Below are 23,863 nucleotides of genomic sequence, written 5' to 3' on the forward strand. Positions count from 1 at the left end.
AATTCATCCTTTAAAAGTGTACAAACCAGTGGTTTTTAGTATATTCACAAAGTTGTGCAACCATTACCACTATCTGATTTTCTGAACTTTTTTATTACCCCAGATATAAATCTTGGACCCATTAGTTATCACTTCCCTGATTAATCCCTGATCCATCACCTCCCCCGCTTACCAGGCAGTCACTAATCTATTTTCTGCCTTTGTAGATTTGCCTCTTCTGGACAGCCTGTATAATAAAAGGGTAATATGCAAATTGACCCTAATGGCAGAATGACTGGTCGCTATGACGTGCACTGACCACCAGGGGGGCAGACGCTCAACGTAGGAGCTTCCCCCTGGTGGTCAGTGTGCTCCCTCACTTCTGGGGAGTGCCGCTCAGCCAGAAGTCAGGCTCATGGGTGGCGGGAGCCTCTCCCACCGCCTCTGCAGCACTAAGGATGTCTGACTGCAGCTTAGGGGAGCGGGCCTAAGCCACAGTTGGACATTCCCCGAGGGCTCCCGGGCTGCCAGAGGGATGTCTGACTGCCAGGTTAGGCCCAATCCCCCGGGGGAGTGGGCCTAAGCCGGCAGGTGGATAATCCCCCGAGGGGTCCTGGACTGCAAGATGGCGTAGGCCAGGCTGAGGGGACCCCCCCTCCCTGAGTGCATGAATTTTTCGTACACCAGGCCTCTAGTTTCATATAAATGGAATTATATAATATATGGTATTTGTGATTACCTTCTTTCACTTAGGATAATGTTTTCAAGGTTCATCCATGTTATAGCATGTGGCAGCCCTTCATTCCTTTTTTTAAAAAAATATACTTTATTTTTTATTTATTTTTTAAAATATATTTTTGTTGATTTCAAAGAGGAAGGGAGAGAGAGAGATAAAAACATCAGGGAGAGAGAATCATTGATCGGCTGCCTCCTGCATGCCCCCCACCGGGCCGGGGATTGAGCCCGCAACACGGACATGTGCCCTTGACCCTTCAGTCACCAGGCCAATGCTTTATCCAATGAGCCAAATCAGCTAGGGCTGTCTTTTTTATTTTAGCCATCTAGTTGGTGTGATGTGGTATCTCATTGTGGTTTTGATTTGCATTTCCCTAATGACTAATGATGTTAAGCATTTTTTCATGTACTTACTGGCCATTTGTATGTCTTTGGAGAAATGTCGATTCAAATCCTTTGCTATTTTATTTTTATTTTTATTTATTTATTTTTAAAAATATATCTTTATTGATTTCAGAGAGGAAGAAAGAGGGAAAGAGAACCATCAATGATGAGAGAGAATCATTGACTGGCTGCCTCCTGCACGTCCCCCACTGGGGATCAAGCCCACAATGCAGGCATGTGCCCTTGACCGGAATCGAACCCGGGACCCTTCAGTCTGCAGGCTGATGCTCTATCCACTGAGCCAAACCAGTCAGGGCCCTTTGCTATTTTTTAATTGGATTATTTGTGCTTTTATTATTTATTCCGGATACCAGTCCCTTACCAGATATATGATTTGCAGATATTTTTTTCCCATCTTATGAGTTGTTTTTTCACTTTCTTGGTGGTTTTCTTTGAAGCATAATTTAATTTGTATTAAATTCCATTTTTCTTTTGTTACTTAAGATTTTGGTATCATTACTAAGAGCTCATTGTCTAATCCAAGATCACGACGATTTACTCCTATATTTTATAGGTTTAGATCTTACATTTAGGTCTTTGACTCATTTTGAGTTAATTTTTGTATCTGATGCAAGTCTTTTTGGATTTGATTTTTCACATCTGAGATGGGGAAGAAGGTAAGGTATATTTGGAGAATATTGGTATATCCAGAACTCTTTTCCTACAGCCACCAACCCTAGTGCCTGGTATTTTTTATGTAGTCTGTGATTGCTGGACAGAAAGAGAGTGAGATCACTGGATAACTAGTTTCAGCGTTTTCTGGGTGGAGATTTCAAAATTTACAAGTAAGCTCATAGAGCTCTTGGCTCCAATGTGCTCCTTAGAATACAGAAAGCTTCAAAGAGATTTGTGTTTCTCTTTTGGAAGATAGCACATTTAACAGAAAATTTACTTCTTGTAAATAGGTAACCTCTTTGGGTTCAGGCAGATTTCTGCTTTCTTTATCCTGAGTGTTCTCATGAGGGTGGGAGAGGGAGATACTATGGGATGAAGGTATTAAGATTATGGCTCAGAAAGGGGCATAATATTTTTCCTTCTCCAGGTTCTCAGCTGTTGCGGGAGTTGAAAAAGATGGATGACAAAGCCCTTTTGGTGGAAGTACAGCTTTTAGAAAGCAAAACGTACCATGCCCTCAGCAACTTGCCGAAAGCCCGAGCTGCCTTAACCTCTGCTCGAACCACAGCAAATGCCATCTACTGCCCCCCTAAATTGCAGGCCACATTGGATATGCAGTCAGGTAATACCTGTAGCTACTCATGGGATGTTTTCTTAAAACTCACCTTATTTCATAGGTGGAAGGAATGGGGGATTGGGGCTGGGGAATAAAATTGGCTGATTTGGCTTGATCCTTCTTCAGAGAAACCAATTAGAAGGTTTTCTCTAACTAGCTTCCCCCTTCTATTAACTTGCTATTAACTGCCTAAAATATATTAATAACATGTTTATCCATGGTTGCCCAGGCAACCTGATTTTTAGAGCCAAGACCTTAGAGAGCTCTCACTTAGGTTTAAAAAGCTCCCTTAATTTCCTTCTTTGTCACTACTCAGGCTGGTGGCAGCTCTTTCCAACATTGATTAACCCGAGTCTGTGTCACTTGGAGATCTTTGTAAAGCATGTTGGACTTTTCCAAGTGGCCTCAGAACAGGGCTAAGACAAGACACCCCCACTCCCGAATTTCAGTTGAGTTTAGTGGATAGCTTTCTGATGGAGTGTGTGAATGTTGGGGCTAGGAGGCCATGGGCAGTAGAATACTTGAAGTCAGCAGCTTTTATTAGTTATACTTTATTATTACTGAAAGAGCACTGGAATTAAAGGCAGAAAACTAGTTTAAGCCCTTACCTCTCTGTAGTTCTAATTTCCATGTCTGTAAAAGAGAGATAATACCTGCCCTACTTGTCTCTTGAGTATTTTGAGTATCAAATGGCATGTTTTGTCATTCAGAGGTTAAGAGCAATAGCTCTAGAAACCGACTTTCCTAGGTTGACATTTTAGTTCTGCCAAATTCTAGTTAGGTAATTTATCAAAGATAGGGCAAGTTACTTAATTTATCTGTAACTCATCTGTAAATTGTATCTCTTCATAGGATTGTGGTGGGGATTAAATTATGATGAATGTTAAGTTTTTATCATAGTACCTAGCCTTGACCAATTCTTGGCACTTTCTTTAAAACCCTGCTCTTTTATTATGCCTTTCCTTCATGGTCAAGACAAGAACTTGCATCTGATTTCTCAGAGGAATTGGAGGCCATTTTTATGCAAACTCTCTTCTTTCCCCTCTCCAGAATTTAAGTCACTATCCATTTGTAGCCTTCATCAAGAATGATCCCCCATGAAAGCTGCTTACATATAAAAATGTCAAGCTTAGAAAAGCTATCTTAATGAAATGGTTAACATTATTAAAATCAGTCATTCGGGCAGTGCAGGGATGTTTGGGTCAATTTCCTGACTTATGAAAGTGATGTAATGGAGGGTGTCCTTTTCCTAGTGGCTGCAAAAAGATAGGATGCATACAGTAAGGGTGAGAAGCATGGAGAAGATGTTACAGTATGCAGGCTTTAGGATCTTCTTCGAGTTGGGTCTTGACTCCTTTAGAATTTATATTAGCAAGATGGCATTGAACTGGGAAGCCAAAGAAAGACATGGGTTCTAATCCCAGCTTTGCCACCAGCTGATAATGACTTTGGACAGGTCCTTTATCCTTTCCTGACCCCAGGAATAAGTGGATGGGGTTGGGATAGATTTCTGAGGCCCTTCCCAGCTCTGATCTTGTATGGTTCTCATGTGGGTCTTCCACCTTTCTTTTCAATGCTTAGGTATTATTCACGCAGCAGAGGAGAAGGACTGGAAAACTGCATACTCATATTTCTATGAGGCATTTGAGGGTTATGACTCCATTGATAGCCCCAAGGCCATCACCTCTCTGAAGTACATGTTGTTGTGCAAAATCATGCTCAACAGGTAGGTGCACATTAACTCTGGGATATGAGAATTCAGATTTTTAACTAAGTTTTCTGCTGTGCCAGAGATGGCTTGGCAGGGACTGGGACAGTCATAGAAGCTGCAGCAGCTTCCTCTGGGGCTGCTGGAAGTAGATGGGAAGCCTCCTTGGAGTATCCTGCAATTATTCTGTCGAAAGAGTAATAATTGGACAGAGGGCCCGAAAATAACTTACAGACAAACAGGGGGTAGATTAAGGAAGAGGTTAGGGAGAGGTTTGAAAAGGGTCAACAGAAAGTACGACAGATGTTTATAAAGAATAATACATAATTTATCCACATTTTGGGGTAGTAAATGAGATACTGGGATCCTTTTTGGATCTTTATTTTATAAAGATATTTTTATTGATTTCAGAGAGAGATAGAAACATCAATGATGAATCATTGATTGGCTGCCTCCTGCACACTCCCTACTGGGGGTCAAGCCCACAACCGGGCATGTGCCCTGACTGGGAATCGAACCTTGACCTTCTAGGTAATAGGTTGACACTCAACCACCGAGCCATGCTGGGCTGGTTTTTTGGATCTTATATTGGGATTTGACTTACACTTATTATTCTGCCTGTTGGTTCTACTACTTTTGGTCGGTTCATTGTGACTTTCTTTTTAATGCTAAAGTTTTTCTGCTCCTCACTGTTGATTTTCGTCCCAGAGTGTAGGAATTCAGAGTGGCTTCTGCAATGTGAGGGGCATATGTGTTTACGGGTGGGGCTGATTCTCAGTAGAATTCTGAGAAAAAGAAATTTGCCTAAGCCTATACTTACAGCATAATATCCTGGAGCAATTGACCAAGTATGTTTTTTTTTTTCTAGCCCAGAAGATGTCCAGGCTCTGGTGAGCGGGAAGCTTGCACTGCGGTATGCAGGGAGGCAGGTAGGGAACACCATGACTGCAGTTCTGATCTCTACTTACTCTGAGGCCAGCATATTGTGTCAGACATGATGTTTGGTGAGACTAGTGCTCTTCAAGTCTCCATTCTACATTTTTATCCCCTCCCCCCAACTCCTGTCCCTTAAGCCTATTCAGTATATTTCTTATACTGTTAAATTTGTGATCTAAAAAGTCAGTGTTTTGTGCTCTTTTGGATATTAGATGGTTTGAAGGACTTATAGGAGTGAATTTTAGCATTTGCATTGAGTTAGGTTGTATTTAGCTTTGACCAGGAAATTTATCTGAGCCTGACTTGCAAATTTGACATGTGCAGAATATGGAATCTTGAATTCTCCTAGTTGAAGCCCAGTAAGGCCTGGTGCACATGTGCTTTAAGAAGATCAGATTGCTTGGTGCAGAAACTAGGTTTTGATGACTCACCTGAGTGCTTCTCATATTAGCACCTTTCACTCATGTCCTGAGTTTTGGATGTGGTGCAAGAAGAGTTCTTTTTTCTTTCTTTTTTCCTAAAAAATATATTGGTTTCAGAGAGGAAGGGAGAGGGAGAGATAGAAACATCAATGATGAGAGAAAATCATTCATTGATCAGCTGCCTCCTGCATACCCTCAACTGGGTATCGAGCCTGCAACTCGGGCATGTGCCCTGACTGGCAATTGAACAGCGATCTCCTCTTTCATGGGTCGACCTTAACCATCAAGCCACACTGGCTGGGCCAGTAGCTCTTTTTGTGGTACCTTTTGTGCCTAAATAGCTGTGAATATCACCTGTGTAAAGATGATGTCTCAGATATCTTCACCATCTCTTTTTTGTACTTTGTTTAAATATCATTACTAAAGTAAAAGTAATCTTTGTAGATTCAAATGCATTTGTCTCTAAACAACAGGCACATTGGCTATTTCACTGTATCTTTAGAGGAATGTCCACAAGATGATTTCTTCCTTCTCCACAAGTGGCCCTGATTGGCTTTTTATCAGAAAAAGTTTCAGATCAGCTTCTAATTTTGACCAAAAAAATACTGGTTATTGCTGAAGTGAATACTGGTTATTATCTAGAAGTAGAGTTGAGGAAATGGGCTAAAAGAGATCAGGTGTCCAGAACAAGGTCAGGTAACTAACTGGTAGTGGTGGAGCCAGACTTTGTACTTGGGTTATCTTGGCTCTAAGTTCCAGGCTTTTCTCATTATGACACTTCTTCTGTCTCTAGGACAAATGCTGAGAACACTTTGCACTATCTTTTAAAAAAATATTTTTATTGATTTTTAGAGGGAAGAAGCGGGGAGGGAGGGAGGGTGGGTGGGAAGGAGAGAGAGAGGAAGAGAGAAAGAGAGAGAGAGAGAGAGAAAGAGAGAGAAAGAGAGAGAAAGAAAGAAACATCGATCTGCTGCCTCGGGTTGAGCCTGCAGTCCGAGCATGTGACTGGACCGGGAATTGAACCGGCAACCTCCTGGTTCATGGGATGACACCCAACCAACTGAGCCACAGGGACCAGAGCCTTTGCTCTATTTTTGAAGTCTGCTGTATAAGACACACCATCCTTATTTAAGTACATTTAACTGGTACAGGAGGAGCTCCTGGTCCTGTGTACCTTGATGACAGCTTTTGAGCAGGAGTCAGACTGTTCTCCTAAAGAGATTAATGTTGTAGATTTCTTCTGGGTTAGAAGGTGCCCTGAACCATTGATTGTACCTTCATCACTCTGGGGTTTTAACGTGCAGTATAATATGTAAAATCGTGATGCCTCAACCCTAATGAAAATAGATTTTGGTCTGCACACTAATAAACCTAGCAGAATGAATCTTCCTGAAGCACAGGTCTTATCTGGTGGGAAGGAAGGAATCAGGGGTGTTACAGGGATAGGGAGTCTTGGAAAGAAATCAGTTCTCTGGTCATTTTCCCTTTTAACTTGTCATCTTTGGAGAATGCTGTGCAGGGTTTTTTTGGGGGGTGGGGGGGCGGGGAACTTGCTGTTTTCTAGTATTTTTAATTTATTTCAGATTTCAAAGGGAAACTAGTTGGCACACAGTGGTATTTTTGTTTTTGTTTTCCTTCCTGGTTTTCCCAGGGAGTTTATTTGGGCAGACCAGGGGACAGGGAGGCCCTACATGTAAAAGATGTTGGAGCCCTGGCTGATTTGGTTCAGTGGTTGGAGCATCCAACGGTCTTGGGTTCGATTCCTGGTCAAGAGCACATACCTGGGTTGCAGATTCAATCTCTGGCCCCAGTCGGGAGCATGTAGGAGGCAACCAATTGATGTGTCTCTCTTGTCAATGTTTCTCTTTCTCTCTCCCTTTCCCTTCCTTCATTCCATTCTTTCTAAAAATCAATGGAAAAAATATCCTCAGGTGAGGAGGATTAACAAAACAAACAAAAAAAGGTGTTGGGCCTTTTGGTGGTGAAGTGTGCCAGGGCTGGTGATGAAGGACCCGTTGGGGCAGCAGGAACTTGATCTTGGAACTTGGTCCTGTAACTGCTTGACTGCCATGCCAGTTGGCGGCACTTGTTGGCCGAGATCTCCTCCACCTTTATGATCTGGATGGAGTGGGTGCAGGCGTGGTGCCGGGCCCCCATGTCTCAGTCTGCGGGGAGCAGGAGAGGCCAGGTGAATGTGCACTAGGGTCTCTGGGTGTTCCCCAAAATTCCATCAGGTGCCTGCTTTGGGGACCCCAGTCTCTGGCCACCATGAGTGTAGAACCTCCCAATTTACTTTGCAGGCACAGCCACAGTTCCCTCAGTGGTCTTATTGTAGCTTTTCTTCCCAGGCCTCAAGGACAGTAGTGAGCCTGGTTCTTCCCTGCAACCAGAAGTTGTTGGGACGTAGCATACTGTTTATGAAACTTGTTTGTGGGATGTGGGTGTGCAGAACAGATCACTTTCACTATTTTTCTCTTTCTTCTTAGACAGAAGCATTAAAATGTGTGGCCCAGGCTAGCAAGAACAGGTCACTCGCAGATTTTGAGAAGGTAAGCATGGTGTTGGGTTGGTAGGGAACAGGTGAAAGAGAGGGGTATTTAAGTACTTTTTAAAAAACATACACTATTTTAAAATAATTATCATTTCATAAGAAGTTTCAAAAGATAGTACAAAATTATTCCATACTAGAGGCCTGGTGCACAGATTAGGGCACTGGCAGGGTCCCTTGGCCTGGCCTGCGGGGATCAGTGGATCTCTGCACCAGTGCAGCCCGGCCTTACCCACCATCTTGTCAGGCTCCAGCTCACTGTCCTCGTCAATCCTGCACAGCATGAAGTAGTGTGCAAAGCGCCAGGCGGCCGGGGAGGAGCCCGAGCCTGCGCTGGGCGTGCTCCTGCTCATCTCAGCCCTGCTGCGCCTGCTACCGCCTCAGCTTGGGTGCGCAGGGGGAGTGTCTGAGGGAGAGGCCTGTGAGCCTGCGGTCTGGTGTCAGCTGAGCGGCACTCCTGCTGTGGGAGTGCACTGACCACCAGGGGGCAGCTCCTGCGTTGAGTGTCTGCCCCCTGGTGGTCAGCGTGCATCATAGCTACCAGCCAGTCATCCAGTCGCTTAGGTTTTTATATATATAGATACTATTAACCAGTTTTCCTCACTGGTTACATTTTAAAATATATATTTTTATTGGTTTCAGAGAGGGAGAGAGAGAAACATCAGTGATGAGAGAGAATCATTGATTGACTCCCGCCTGCACGGCCCCTACTGGGGATCGAGCCCACAACCTGGGCATGTGCTCTGACTGGGAATCGAACTTTGACCTCCAGGTTCATAGGTCGATGCTCAACCACTGAGTCACACCAGCAGGGTATTTAGTTCTTTACTTTGTATGATTTCTTTCCTTCCCTTAACACTTTATAGCACAGCTGACACGAGCTAGGATACTGAGATCATTACTAAAGGTCAATAAATCACAGACATGAATGCCAGATATGAATGCACAGTCTACATCCTTTATTTATTTATTTATTTATTTATTTATTTATTTATTTATTTTTTTAGTCTACATCTTTTTATCCCAAAGTTTAGGATGCTTGATAGAACACTTCTGTTAGGGGTTCCTTGGAGAAAAGGTCTATGGCAGATATTTGAAACACTAGGGCTAACCCAGTGTTTAATTAGGAAGGAGCTCACTGCAGCGCTGTTCTGTGCTGATGGATGTTCCCTGAAGAATTCCAAGAGCTGGCTCTGGAATTCATCATTTCCCATTACTTAACCTGAGAGTTCTTTTTCCCCATGGAGACCCTGTTTGTTTTGTGGGTACACATGTTGAGAACTAGTGTGTGTAGTAAATTTGGCTTACAAACTGAGCCACTCTTGGGGCTTACATGATTTGAGCTTTCAGGCAAAGATGGTGCCTGGGGTGGCTCCCTCTTTATTTATTTTTTTAAAATATATTTTATTGATTTTTTTACAGAGAGGAGGGGAGAGGGATAGAGAGCTAGAAACATCGATGAGAGAGAAACATAGACCAGCTGCCTCCTGCACACCCCCTACCGGGGATGTGCCCACAACCAAGGTACATGCCCTTGACCGGAATTGAACCTGGGACCCTTGAGTTCGCAGGCCAACGCTCTATCCACTGAGCCAAACCGGTTTTGGCGTGGCTCCCTCTTAAAAAAATTTTTTTTAAAATCCTTTAATTCTTGATGTTCCTTTTCTTCTGCCTTCTGCCATAACTGTTCTTTCATCTCCCCCAATCCCCCAGAACTGCAGTCAACCATGCAATTGCAAGGGCCAGCATACTACTTAGGAAGCTAGGCATAGTGTGACTTTCAAGTGCAACTCTGTGCCAATCTTTTGGCAGGCCCTGACAGATTACCGGGCAGAGCTCCGGGATGACCCAATCATCAACACCCACTTGGCCAAGTTGTATGATAACTTACTGGAACAGAATCTGATCCGAGTCATTGAGCCTTTTTCCCGAGTACAGGTAAGAACCCTCCTGGGGACTCGAGCCCCTCTCTGGCTAGGCATTCCCATTGCAGCCCCTCCTTCCCCACACCTGTCCACAATAGGAACTCACTTCAAGGATGTGCCTGGTGGGCAGAGACCACCAAGAGATTGGGATTCTTTTTTAAGAAATTTTATTTATTGGTTTTTGAGAAAGAGAGAAAAGCATCTACTTGTTCCACTTATTTATACATTCATTGGTTGATTCTTTTTTTTCTTTTTCTTTCTTTATTTTTAAATACATTTTATTGATTTTTTACAGAGAGGAAGGGAGAGGGAGAGCGAGTTAGAAACATCGATGAGAGAGAAACATTAATCAGCTGTCTCCTGCACACCCCCTTCTGGGGATGTGCCCGCAACCAAGGTACATGCCCTTGACCGGAATCGAACCTGGGACCCTTGAGTTCGCAGGCCGACGCTCTATCCACTGAGCCAAACCGGTTAGGGCCATTGGTTGATTCTTTTATGTGCCCTGACCGGGCATTGAACCTGCAACCTTGGCATATTGGGACGACACTGTAACAACCTGGCCAGGGCCTGGGACTCTCGATCGAACAAGAATCCAGGAGAGGGATGCTGAGGGCAGAGGCTGTTGAGATTGCCGCTGCCTGTATTCAGTGCAGTCTCCTCGCTTTTGTAGTGAGCACCATGTGGTGAATGTTTTCTGAGTGTGTGGGATAGGAGTGTGTTTATTGTCTGTGTGATGAAGGCAGATGGACAGAGCACAGGAGACCTAAGCGTAGCCAAAGGGAATTTGGCCCTATGGACACTCAGCAACCCCCACCCGCACCCCCTATATGAGAGGCAGAGGTAAAACTTTCAGTGTTGGTGTCTCTCTACCTTTCCTTTTAGATTGAACACATATCTAGCCTCATCAAACTCTCCAAGGTAAGGAGTCCTGAGCTTGTCTTGGGGGTAGGGATGGGGAAAGGGGTTTGTGGGGGGGCTGGCATTACACTCAGTGGGCCTTGTTGGAAGGTTCCCAAGCTCCTCAGGGGGCATGGGGACCATGGGCTCAGAGCTGGAGTTGCCTTGTTGCTGTTTTGTCTTCAGTCCATCTGCCCTAAGTTCCTTTTATACAAGGCTTTCATGTCGGTGTGATCTCTGACTAGTGGAAATTGGTTCCTTTAATCAAGTGCTTTGATTGTAGGCCGATGTGGAAAGGAAATTATCACAGATGATTCTTGACAAGAAATTTCATGGTGAGTAACACTCATATAGGCAGGGGGGCTGGTGGTGGGGATGAAATGGTTGAAGAGGCATCATGTTCTTGTTTATCTTGAAAGAAGGTAATTTCATTGTTTTACCTGGTAGTTCCCTGGGATCCTTGCCCCTCATCCTCCCGGGGTGAGGGTGTATAGTAAACATGTATAAATGGAACAGGGAGGTGGGTTCTGCTTCCTCTCCTTTCTGGAGAAATGAGGCAGCTGGGGAGTGGGTGTGTCTGAAATGCTCTTGTGTCCAATCCCATCTCTTACATGGTTGTCCTTGTGTTTCCTGCAGGGATCTTGGACCAGGGGGAGGGTGTTTTGATTATTTTCGATGAACCCCCAGTAGATAAAACTTATGAAGCTGCTCTGGAAACAATTCAGAACATGAGTAAAGTAGTGGATTCTCTCTACAACAAAGCCAAGAAACTGACATAGGTGAGTGCCGGCTCCAGGACCGGCCGGCAGCTCTGTCCTCTGCCTGTCGAGACTGAAAGCCTGTGGTGGCTCTTGGCCCCCGATTGACACTGCTCTGTCTTCTCTTACAGAGTTGGATCTGTAGCGGTCCTTTGGCGAGTGTGTGTGGCGGGAGAGTGAAACCTTTGGGGAAAATGCTAGGAGATTCTTTTTTCTTTTTGTTCTACTTTTCGCTCGGAAAGTTTTTAAATCCTCATTTGGTGCATCTGTATTCCAGCTGATAGGTGTGCCAGTTTTCATGTAATCTTTACTGGCCCAACTTGGGAGTGGGGACATTGCTTACAAAAAAAAGAAAAAGAAAAAAAAGATTATTCTAAATAAAAGGAAAAGGCTTACACTACCTAAAGCTGTGCTCTCTGCCTCCTGGGAGAGGGCTGCCAAGCCAGGCGCTCCGCCAGCCACTGGGCTCCCAATCCACCCGCTGGCGGCACCTCTCCTCTTCAGAATTGGGTGTTTGCCTGACCATCAAAGCAATGACTTTTTATTCTGTTTGTACTGAACCAAAACAAACAACTGTGTATAGACTGCTATTTTCTTTTTTATTTGAAATGAGGCATTTTGGTGTTCTTTCCCCTGTCATACGGCTGTCCACCCACCTTCCCTCCACAAAGGCTCCAGCAGACTGGCTGAAGGTCCCGCCACCGCCCCAGCAGCAGCAGCAGCAGCTCCGCTCGGACCTGGGAAGGACAGGGGACGAGGCCAGGAGCTAGTGTCCACCACGGCCACACAGGAGCATGTGGGCCCTCGCGGGGCCTGCTGTGCATGTGGCTCTTTTTAACACAGTAAACTAGATTAGACGTCAGTGTTTTAATTGCCCCTCTCCTCTGCTCTTTCTCTTCCTTCTCTCTCCCCTCTCTCAGCCAGGAGACCATCACGTGTCTCTTCTTCCTCCTTCCCCCTCGGGAAGGCGGGCTGTCCGACCTCCATTAGCTTCTCCCTGTCCCACTCCTCTCCTGCTGGCCGATGGATGTATTCCGTTTTAAAACAGTGAACATCGGAAATGAGACTTTGGGGTGTGTTTATTTTTATTTTTGTTGTTGGGTTTTCGAGCAACCTCATGTCCCCTTCCCAGGGAGCCTCTTTCCTTTCTTAGACCCGGAAGGGGGGAGGTGAGCCTGTGTACCGCATGCTTTGTCTGTGGCGAGGTCACACCGTGGATGCCACTGGCAGGTGAGCTTCGCGCCTCTGGGTGCTCAGCTCCCTCTTCCTCCTCAGCTCTTGTCTTCTTCCTTCCTCTCCCTCCTGCTTCCTTCCTGCTGGCCTCCTTTTGTCTTTCTTTCCCTTTCTCAGATGATCCTTTCAGGTTTTCGTAATAAATTTATATTTTGTAAAAGGATTTTGTTGTACCAGGTTTTGCATCCTCACTGAATCTGACTGGCTCTTATTTTCCTCTCCAAAATCAGGTTTTTATTCTCAACATCTCTCCCCATCATGTCCAGTCACTGTTTTGGTTTTGGCACCATCAATTTCAAATGTACAAACGGTTCTTGCTAACCAACACCAGGTATATCTGATGTTCAGATGAGTTCCAATAAAAACAATTTTTTTTTCAAAAGTGTCTTTTCTTGAGTGCTGGAGGGCTTCCGGTGAATGCAGGCAGCTCTGTGGAGCCCTCTAGACTGGCCACAGGTGCACTAGCTCATCTGCTTCCTGGGAGCCCCGTAGACGTGGGTGCTGCACTGAGGGGTCTGGGTAAGAGTTGGTCTGTGAGGCCTGAGATGGGGACTGGTGCTCAGGTATCTGTTTTTCCAAGGCACCGTGGACACGGGGTTTGGGTGTATATATGTAATACCCTCTGAGCCTACTTCCTCTGCGTGATGCGGATGGCGTTTCCGTGGTGGGTAACGGTGGTTTGAGGGTTCTATGAAGTCATGGAAATGCAAGTGCCCGGAGAGGCCTGACACTCGTGGTTTCATTTCCATTTGGAATTTTCAAGAGCAGTGATTGCCTCCCACACCTCAGACCCGGGGCTGGTCCTGAGGGCTCGGGCCCCTGGGAGGGAGGGGAGCTCTAGCTGCCAACTCTGCTTCCGTGTGAGCAATTGCTATTCTCAGTTTTCAGTGTTGTGTCTCTAGTTTTACTTGCAGGAAGAGTTTGCTTCAATAAAGAACTTTAAAAAGAGATTCCAAAGGTATCTTCAGAGCTGGAGCATAGGGGAGGGTTTCCCAGGCCGCGGGCAGCCCCGACTGGCAGCAGCCTGTCCTCTGCCCCCTTTGCAGGTGGCGTCAAGGGAACCACGTGCCACGTGGCTGTCGAGCTCCTGAAACGGGGCTAGTATGAGTTGCGATGCACTGCACATGTAAACCCAAGCCTGGCTTTGAAGACGTAGCATGAAAAGAATGTAAAATAGCTCAACCTTTTTATATGTTGGAATATTTTGAGCATTATTGGGTAAATAAAATATATTATTAAAATTCACCCGTTTCTTTTTACTCTTTTAATATGGCTACTAGAAAATGACCTATGTGGCTTGCATTTGTGGCTCGTGTTACATTTTTGTGTGGACAGTGCTGCTCTAGACTCGGCACTGCTTCCCATCCAGGCTCAAATAAGCTGCGTCTCGGCACAGCTGAGAGGGTGGCCTGGGCCCGCTCACTCACCTGGGACCCTTCCTGGCACCAGCCTTCCTGGTGCCAGGCTTGCTTGTGTGAATGAGATCTGATGGTGTTGGGAGCAAAGGCTGAGTGAGGCCTGACTCCAGCAGGCGATGCTGGTTATGTAACCTGTGCTGCCCAGAAGGGCCACTAGGGGCCGCTCTGAGATCCCTGGAAGAACAAAGCCGACTTCCTCAGGGTTAGCCGGCTTTATTTGGAACCTCTTCTGGAAGCCAGCGGGCTAGGTCCTTGGCCTCCCTAGGGGTGATAGGAGAAAGGGGCATGTAGAGGGCAGGGACTCTCCTGTGATACACGGGCAGCCCAGCTCAGCGGTGCAGATGACAAGCAGGCTGGCCCTGCCGGCAGGGCAGCTGGAGATAGGCTATAGGATAAATGGGCTGATTGATGGGGGTGGGATTTGGAGATCTTCCCTGCAGTTCTTTGGAAGAGAACAGCTCCGCATCATTCAGCTGGGTCTGCCTCCCGGGTCCTTGATTCTGCCATTTCTGGCAGATTCCTGCCCTTTCTTCCTTACCTCGCGGTTGGAGCGGTGATGGAAGCTGGTGGTGGTGGGTTGAGTGAGCAGAGGAGCGGTGTGCTTTGAGAGAGGCAGAGCTTGACTGGACGGGTTCGGGGCAGCCTCTCTCCTCAGTCACAACAGCAGGTGGGCTGGCGACACTACCCCATTCATGCTGTGCCTGCTGCAAATATGACCTTGTCTTTGACAAGTGTGAGGGGGCTGGGGTCATACTGCCAAGGGCTCTTTTTGAAGGTGCTGGGGAAGGCTAGCTGGACAAAGGCAAAAGGACAGAGTGTGGCCAGGCTGGAAACGGTCCAGGCAAATGCATGCTTCCTTGGTTTGGAAAAGGGAGTGTGGGGAAGTGGAGCTCAGTGCTGCCACCATTAATTGGAATCGCTAGAATTAAATCTGTAGACAGGTAACAGGGTGGATCCTGATGGGTCTAAGGGGTGGGTTACAGCCTTATAATTCTGGCATATTTTTGGGAAACCAGAACCACTTAACCTTTGCTTAACACCAGAATCTGAAGGGGACCTGAAACACAGAAAAGGCAATGTGGACATGGGCCACCTCAGGAGCTGGGCTTCTTCCTGAGGGTGGGGATGACAAGGCTGGGTCCAGCTTTGTGTGAGTCACGGGAGAGTCAGTGCGCCAGAGGACCGGAAGCTGAAGTCTTAGAGCTTCTGACTAGAGAAAAGGGTTGAAGAGACTTCCATTTGGAAAGCAGGTGGGAGTTGTACACTGGAACATTCAGAGGGAGGGGCACATTGAGCTAAGCGCCTGCCTTCAGACTGAGCTAAGCTGACAGCTTCTGTGGATGTTTCTGAAGGGCTGTGGAAGAAGTAGCCCTCGGCACAGAGCAAGGCATTTTCTACTGTAGAGTCATCGTGCTCCGTAAGCATTCAATTGCCACTATTGATAGAGAGGGCTCTGGGTAGCACATAAGCAAATTCCAGTACTTTCTGACGTGGCATTGTTCTAAACGATACCAGATTTCTGTTCTGCTTAAGGCACTCGTTAGAGCTGGCACAGGTTGACAGCCTGGTGTGCTGGCGTGGGCTGGCTGTCAGGGAATTGGATATGCTCTTTTCTGTACGGCCACTTCCAGAGGTGGTAATTTGAAGTAAGATATGTTTCCCAGGTTTGTGGTCAAATCTAAATCAGTCTCCAGAACCAAACTATAAGAGTAACAAAGGAAGGATCTGGATGCTTGCCTGTGAAGGTAACAGTTCTTATTAGAACCAGAATTTCATTCAGAATTAAAATTTTTTTACCTGCACCAAATCTTCAGATTATGATCAGAGGCTGGTTGGAGAAGTAGCTGCTTCTGTTTTTACTGTAAGAGATAAGGGGGCGGGAAAGTTCGAGGTCACATATGTGATGGGCTTAGTATGGGCTCATCTTTGGGGCAAGGGCCACGTCAGCGGCCTCAGGGACCTGTCACAGGTGTGGTGTGGAAGAGCCAGTCGCCGTTTGTGGAACAGCCGGGCTGCCTACACCTCTTTGGCCTGGGTTTCTGAGACCCGCCCGGGCCGTGAGCATTTACCTGGGATGACTGAGCGGAGGTCCTGAGGGGAAGGAAATCAAAGCAATGGGGCAGTCCACTTGGGATGCGCGTGGCACTCAGGTGGCCTCTGCCAAGGCTTCGCGTTCCTCCCACATTCTTTTCCGGGGAAAGAGGATGTTAAACGGAAGGAGGGAGCTCGGGCCCCGGCCTCCGTGGATGGCTTCTCGTGCGGCTTGGGTGGCAGCCTCGGCCAGGGCAGGCCCCGAGTCGCCAGGGCGGAGATGAGGCGGAGAGCGTCCCCAAGGCCCGCAGCTGCCGGCGCCGCGGCGGGAACAAAGGCAGCACGTGTCTGGGCGGCGCGGCGGGCGGGGTCCGTCCTCGCCCCACCCCGCTCCGCCCCGCCCCGCCGTTCCCCAAGGCCCGAGCTCGGCTGCGCGGGGCGCCCGGGACTCAGGCGGGCGGCTGCTGCGGCTGCTGCTGCTGGAACGGCAGCGCGGAGCGGGCGGAGAGCTGTGCGGGAGGGGACGCCCCAGGGCGGGCGCTGCCGGCACTGCGAGTCCCGCCGCCGCCCGAGTCCGGGTCCTCGCTGGGCGCGGTGAGTAGAGGCGCCTCGGGTTCGCGGCCGCGGCCCCGCCGGCCCTGCGCGCGGCTCGTGCTGAGGACGGCGGCGGCTCCGGCTCCCGGGCAACACCAGGCCCGACCGCGCCGGCGCGTGAGCCGCGCGCTCTCGAGAGGGAGACCGCGGAGGTGCGCGCCGGGGCGGGAGCGGGAGCGGGAGCGCGGCGGCGGCGAGCGAGGGCGGGGCCGCGCGGCTGCAGAACCTTGGACAGTAGCTCCGGAGCCGCCGCGGCTGAGCGCGAGCCCCGCCGAGCCCCGCCAAGCGTAGCGCCGGGACCGCGGCGCGCAGTGCGGAGGGCGCGGAGCGCAGGAGCCGCCGCCGGCCGGGTAAGCCTGCGCCTCTGCCCAGAGAGCCTGGGCCGGGGTGGGGGCTGCGCGCGGGGTCGAGGCGGGGGTCCCCTCCCGCGGCATCTGGAGCGCAGCGGCCGCGGCGGGCGGGGTGCCGCAGTGGAGGCGGCCGGGCTGCGGCGCGGGGCGCGGGCGGGGCCGCGGAGCCCCGGGAGGCTCTGGTGGAGCCGGGGGTCGGGTCCGCGGGAGCCGCGAGGCAGGGGCGGAGGAGCGCCTGGTGCTGAGAACCATCTTGTTTTCCACGCAGATCCGAAGGGCAGCACGCGCCCCCGGGAGCGCCCCCGCCTCCTCCCCGCCCGGGGCCGCCGCGGGCTCGGTGAGCTGTTTCTCCCCGCGGGCCGGCAGTCCGGGCGCGCAGGGGCGTGGGCCCCCGCCCGGCGCGCAGCGGCACCATGGGCACCGTGCTGTCCCTGTCCCCCAGCTACCGCAAGGCCACGCTGTTTGAGGATGGCGCGGCCACGGTGGGCCACTACACGGCCGTGCAGAATAGCAAGAACGCCAAGGACAAGAACCTGAAGCGGCACTCCATCATCTCCGTGCTGCCGTGGAAGAGGATCGTGGCCGTGTCGGCCAAGAAGAAGAACTCCAAGAAGGTGCAGCCCAACGGCAACTACCAGAACAACATCACGCACCTCAACAATGAGAACCTGAAGAAGTCGCTGTCGTGTGCCAACCTGTCCACGTTCGCCCAGCCCCCACCGGCCCAGCCACCTGCCCCCCCTGCCAGCCAGCTCTCGGGCTCCCAGACCGGGGTCTCCTCCTCGGTCAAGAAGGCCCCGCACCCTGCCATCACCTCTGCAGGGACACCCAAACGGGTCATCGTCCAGGCGTCCACCAGCGAGCTGCTGCGCTGCCTGGGCGAGTTTCTGTGCCGCCGGTGCTACCGCCTGAAGCACCTGTCCCCCACGGACCCCGTGCTCTGGCTGCGCAGCGTGGACCGCTCGCTGCTCCTGCAGGGCTGGCAGGACCAGGGCTTCATCACGCCGGCCAACGTGGTTTTCCTCTACATGCTCTGCAGGGACGTGATCTCCTCCGAGGTGGGCTCTGACCACGAGCTCCAGGCCGTGCTGCTCACCTGCCTGTACCTCTCCTACTCCTACATGGGCAACGAGATCTCCTACCCGCTCAAGCCCTTCCTGGTGGAGAGCTGCAAGGAGGCCTTCTGGGACCGCTGCCTCTCCGTCATCAACCTCATGAGCTCCAAGATGCTGCAGATCAACGCCGACCCGCACTACTTCACACAGGTGTTCTCTGACCTGAAGAATGAGAGTGGCCAGGAGGACAAGAAGCGGCTCCTCCTCGGGCTGGATCGGTGAGCCTCGGAGCATGCACCGTGGCTCAAGGATTCAATTCATTTTTAAACATTTATTATTAAACAAGTCAGATTTTATGTACAGTATGTGTCTAGCAAAGCCACCAAGGGCCAATCCCGGCCCACCGTCAGCCCTGCCAGGGGTTTTCTTCAGCTCTGCCGAGAACTCTGGGCGCCTTTGAACTCCTGGACCTTGTGCAAAACCCAGAAGATGTATTCAGAGCCACCCGGGACCCCGACCTTCGACTTTGGGGGATGCAAAGGACTGACCTGCCTCTGTCGCCTGCGCCCTTGCGGTACCAGGGCAGGTGAGGCTGTCTGTCGCTCCCTGCGCGGGAGCTGGAGAGGGGCCTCTGGCCGGCTGACCCAGGGAGGATTTGGCGCCTCTAGTTGGGGGGCCCTTTTCTGGCTCCTGTTCTGGGTGGTCCGTTCTCCCAGCGGCTCCTGGAGCAGCCGTCCTGACTGAGCCGCACGTGGGGTTGAGAGGCAAGCTGTGCCTCTTCCATCTAGGAGAAGCCAGCCGGTGCAAAGGTTGCGTCCTGTGGTTTGGCCATGCACAACCCTCGTTTGCTCTTTTTTCTTTTTTTAGGGAGAAGGGCTTTCCTTTAGTGGAGACACGGAACTTGCTCCTCAGTCCCCTTGTCCCCTGCTCCCGGCCGTGTTGGCAGTATTGGTTAATGAGCTGGTTTGGCTCATGAAATTCTTTTCTTTTGGGTCCCAGCTAAAGAGGTGGGGTGAAGCTGGGGACACTCCTTTCCTGGGTGAGTGTTTCACTTGGGTAACGCAGCTCAGTCACCCCGTGGTGAAGGCCAGGACAGCTGCAGGTGCCCATGACCACTCGCCTGCCTCTGGGCAGGTGGGGTGCCCGGCCTGAGACCAAGCCAGAGCCCACCTCAGGGCTGAGGCCTCTTCTTGCTGGTGCACATGCTGCTCTGCAGAGCTGGGGTGCGGGGGCCGGTAACGGTGCACTCCCACCCCCCACTCCTACCCCTTTCCATTTAAAGCTGTTTCCAAACAGTTCGGTTTCTTCTGAAGGCGAAGCCTTGCCCCGCAAGGCCCAGGGAGACAGCTGGATCTCAGAGACAATTGCAGGCCGGGGTAGGACTCCTGGTTGCTTTGTGAGCCTGCTGATTCTACAACTGATCATTTGCAGCTGCTGGTTTTGGTTTCCACGCTAGTGGCTGTAAAAACACAGGATATGTACTTAATCCATTTTCTTTCTAATTCTCCCAGATTGGTGGCTTGGGACTTGGGAGAGGACCAAGAGAAGGGACCGTCTTCCTCCATGGCCCATCACCCTGGCTTGGGGGAACAAAGAGCAGTGTGAAGGCTCCAGAGAATTCGCTCTTCCCAGCCCCCCAGGGAGTGCTGGAGTGGGGGGTTGGTGGGGAGGCCGAGGCTCACGTTACATAGGATTAGGTCCCAGGTGGCTGCCATCTCAGCACAAGCACTACTGAAAATCACGTTAAAAAGAGCAAGCTGTGGAAGTGAGGCCGGGCCTTAAGAGCCTCCAGCCCGCGGCAAGCCCTCTGAGGGCCGCCCGTGCGGGAGCGCATTAGCCCCAGCTGCGCCTCGAGGCCCACGCCGAGCTGTTCGTTCTGGGAGGAACCCGCGGCTGCTGGCACAGACCTCACTGCAGCGCTTCTTTCTTCTCTGCTGGAGTTGTCACCGGCCTTTCTGTTCAGAGCCTGCCGCCACGTGTGACCTGTGACCTGAGGTAGGAGGCCCCGGAGGGCAGCGGGCCCTGGTGGCACGGAAGAGGGTGGTTCGAGGCCGCGTCTCCAGAAGGAGGGGCCCGTGTTTGCAGTCACTTGTTCGGCTGGCCGCTGGCTGGACCTGGCCTGGAACTGTGCTAAGTCACATCCACAGGATTCCAGTTGTGTGTGTTTCCTTCTCTTTCTCCATATTTATTTTTTTATGTTCTGGAGGAGGTGCGGAGCTCAGGCGTGGTTGGGGACTGAGGACATCACTCTAGTTCCATCCGTGTGAAAGCCTGGCGTCCTCCTCCCCCTCCCCTTGCACTGGTCATCAGTATTGTGTAAAGGAACTGATACACTTGAGTGTGCAAGCAATGAACACGTTTGACATGCTGACATGCTGCTATGAAGACTACTTTTAGAACAACATAAAAACAAAACAAAACAAAAAACAGAAAAAAAACTAACTGACAAAAAAAACAACCACCACCACCCCTTTATTCTTTCATTGTTGCTTTTACAGTGATATTGTGCATGCCGACCAGGAGCATTTTGTGTCTTAAGAAAAATAATCTTAGAACAGATGGCTGTGAAATTCACACCCGTGCACAGAGCAAGTCACAGGAACAATCGTTCAGGATTTGGTTTTCCTCTTTCTTGTAAAGCTGAAGGGTTGATATATTCTTTCCATGCAGTTACTAGGAGTTAGTTGCGTTCCAACGGTTGTTAAACTTGCAATGAAAAGAAAATGTGCCATTTTTTTTCACTCGGAATCTTTTCATAGCTGTATATTTGAAACTGCTAATTACACAACGTGCGATGTATGTTGGTTTTTTAGTGCAATTTCTTCTGTAGCTATTCTTTGACCAAACTGTGGGTATTGTTAATATTAATTTATATTTGTCTCATTTTGTATGTATGTGTAGCGTGTTTGTAAGTATGTGTGGTTTATAATCTGACAAGGTCATGAAGCTCAGTTTGGCTGTAATTTAATTCCCCTTCCCTTATTTTTATTTATTTTTGTACCGTGCTGATTAAATAAAATGCACTGACCATCCATTACATAGACCTCTTTCGTGGGCACATCATTCACGAGCAGGCCAGGCGGCTTTTTATAAACGATTCCTGCACTCGGAATATAATTGGATTTGTGTTCTGGGGGAGGGAGGGACGGGGCGGCGGGGGGGAAGGGAGGGGCTGGGTTAGGGGAGCGCTTAACAAGCAGAGCACGTGGATGGTAAGGTGATTAAGAAAGAAGCACAGGTGAAGTCCACTCGGGTGTAGCTGCAGAGCGGGGCAGGAGTGGCTCCCTTGGCTTGATCAGGCCCAGGTATGGCCTGGTGACCGCTGGCTGAGTGGTCCTGCAGGGACCCAGTTGTGGAGCTTGGCTCCACGGCTGTGGCCCCATGTGTTGTGGGCCTGGCTCTGTTCAGCACCCACTGCCCAGAGGCACCCAGGCCAGCAGGAGGAGTGGTGTCCATGTGGGCCAGCCTTGGGGCTTCCAATAAGCCCGTGATTGTGCAAGGGTGAGTCCCCTCTGCTTGCACAGGCACACCTCAGAGGGACTGTGGTTCGGTCCTGGACCACCATAGATCAAGGGAGCGCTGCAATAAAGCGAGCCGTAATCTTTTTGCTGGTGGAGGGTCGTGCCTTCTGTTTGTTAAAAATGCAGCATCTGTGAGCAAGATAAAGCAAGCGCAATAAAATGAGGTATGCCTGTGTTGCCAGAGGCAATAAAGTGAGGTATGCCTGTGTTGCCAGTGGTCTCTGTCCACTCATGCTCCCAGCCCAAGCCTCGGGGACCAGGGGGTGGCCCCGTCCTGTCCAGGCCCTGCGCCTGAGGTTTGCAGCTGCCCCTGGGCACCAGGAAGGCTGTTCTGCTCAGGTTGCAACTCCGGGGGCTGTCAGCCTCGCGGCGAGGGCCACTGGCTTTCCCGAGTGCGTCCCCCGTGGCCCGCACAGCGTGTTCTTTTCTGTGGTGACGGGGTGGCCTCCTGTGGCTGCAGGGCCCGTGGGTGCTAGGGCCTGCAGCTGCCCCCACCCTGAGAAGTCCTGGTTTCTCTCACTCACCTGTCATTCTGCCACCCCCAGCCAGTCAGCCTCGGATTCCTCCCCAGGCTGCAGCCTAAGAACCTGAGCCTTTCCTTCCTCAATGCGTGCTTCAGTTTCAGTAAAAATACATTGCATTGGATTAAATCAAAAGCATTGAACTTGGAGTCAGCCATCAGGCCTCAAAACGGCGCAAGAAAGTGGGTTGAACCCCACTGCCTTCCCCCCATTACTCCTTTCCACAGCTTTCTTCTCACCATGATTATATATATATATATATATATATATATATATATATACACTCACACACACACACACACACACACACACACACTCTGAGTGGCCAGATTATTATGATCTCTGAATGCATAATAATCTGGCCACTCAGTGTGTGTGTGTATATATATATATATATATATATATATATATGTACTGGGGGGGGGGGGCTGTTCCTCAGCCCGGCCTGCACCCTCTCCAATCTGGCACCCCTCAAAGGATGTCCTACTGCTGGTTTACAGGGATCGGGCCTAAACCGGCAGTTGGACATCCCTCTCACAATCCGGGACTGCTGGCTCCAGCCGCTCACCTGCCTGCCTGCCTGCCTGCCTGATGGCCCCTAACCACTCTGCCTGCCGGCCTGCTCCCCCCCAACTGCCCCCCTGCCAGCCTAATCACCCCCAGTTCCCCCCCTGCTGGCCTGCTTGCCCCCAACTGCCCCCCGTGCTGGCCTGCTTGCCCCCACCTTCCCTCCCCACTGGCCTGCTCACCCCCAACTCTCCCCCCCTCCCCGCTGGCCTGCTCACTCCAAACTGCACCCCCCTCCCCCCGCTGTCCTGATCACCTCCAACTGACCCCCACTGATGGCCTGCTCACCCCCAACTGGCCCCCCTGCTGGTCTGCTTACCCCCAAAGGCCCCTGCTGTCCCATCCTGGCCTGATCACCCCTTGGTGACCCAAGGTCCCAGCCCCTCCTTTTTTTCTTTTTTTTTTTTTTTCCAGCGCCTCCTTGAGCAGAGGCCAGGGCCGGCTGGAAGCAAGTATCTAGGATTTATTTATCTTCTATAATTGAAACTTGGTAGCCTTGAGCGGAGGCCAGAGCGGGGGAAAGCTTGGCTTCCTTCATTGCCAGGGGCAACCCAAGCCTCCTGCTTGCTCTAGCTCTGTGGCCGGCAGCCATCTTGGTTGAGTTAATTTGCATACTCGCTCCTGATTGGCTGGTGGGTGTGGCTTGGCTAGTGGAGTGATAGTTAATTTGCATGTTTCTCTTTTATTAGTGTAGATATTAGAGACTCGGTGCATGAATTCGTGGGAGGGGACATGGGCGGTTGGCTGGCCTGCCTGCTGGTCGAACTCCTGGTCGAGGGGACAATTTGCATATTAGCCTTTTATTATATAGGATATACACTGAGTGGCCAGATTATTATGTGTTCAGAGATCATAATAATCTGGCCACTCTTTGTGTGTGTGTGTGTGTGTGTGTGTATATGTATATATATATATATATATATACATATATATATATATATATACATATACACATATACATATATATATTCATTATTGTTAAAAGTA

The 23,863-nt window shown here is 50.0% G+C and overlaps 2 protein-coding genes across 3 annotated transcripts in view; both read left to right on the forward strand.

Annotated features, from left to right (window-relative positions):
- Positions 1–14,439, forward strand: part of PSMD11 (proteasome 26S subunit, non-ATPase 11) — a 31,171-nt gene extending 16,732 nt beyond the window's left edge. Inside the window, exons 6-14 of one of the 2 annotated variants that reach the window (XM_079798576.1) lie at positions 2,201–2,395; positions 3,971–4,115; positions 4,966–5,026; positions 7,942–8,004; positions 9,816–9,941; positions 10,814–10,849; positions 11,112–11,163; positions 11,465–11,607; positions 11,718–14,431. In XM_079798576.1, the coding sequence (XP_079654702.1) occupies positions 2,201–2,395; positions 3,971–4,115; positions 4,966–5,026; positions 7,942–8,004; positions 9,816–9,941; positions 10,814–10,849; positions 11,112–11,163; positions 11,465–11,607 (821 nt within the window). In that variant the 3' untranslated portion in view covers positions 11,718–14,431. Of the gene's footprint in view, positions 1–2,200; positions 2,396–3,970; positions 4,116–4,965; positions 5,027–7,941; positions 8,005–9,815; positions 9,942–10,813; positions 10,850–11,111; positions 11,164–11,464 lie in introns of both variants that reach the window. The other variant, XM_079798577.1, reaches the window with a different exon arrangement.
- A 1,895-nt stretch (positions 14,440–16,334) lies between these two features.
- On the forward strand, positions 16,335–21,348 carry CDK5R1 (cyclin dependent kinase 5 regulatory subunit 1). The gene is made up of 2 exons (XM_079797770.1): positions 16,335–16,862; positions 17,481–21,348. Exon 2 carries the CDS (start codon positions 17,626–17,628, stop codon positions 18,547–18,549), a length of 924 nt encoding a protein of 307 aa, XP_079653896.1. The 5' UTR covers positions 16,335–16,862; positions 17,481–17,625; the 3' UTR covers positions 18,550–21,348.
- The last annotated feature ends 2,515 nt before the right edge of the window (positions 21,349–23,863 follow it).

This window comes from Cnephaeus nilssonii (assembly GCF_951640355.1).
Source record: "Cnephaeus nilssonii genome assembly, chromosome: 19".
Taxonomy (NCBI): domain Eukaryota; kingdom Metazoa; phylum Chordata; class Mammalia; order Chiroptera; family Vespertilionidae; genus Cnephaeus; species Cnephaeus nilssonii.

What these genes read in the sequence shown, in the direction of transcription:
- CDK5R1 (XM_079797770.1), top strand. Translation starts at nt 17,626, where the DNA reads ATGGGCACCGTGCTGTCCCTGTCCCCCAGCTACCGCAAGGCCACGCTG.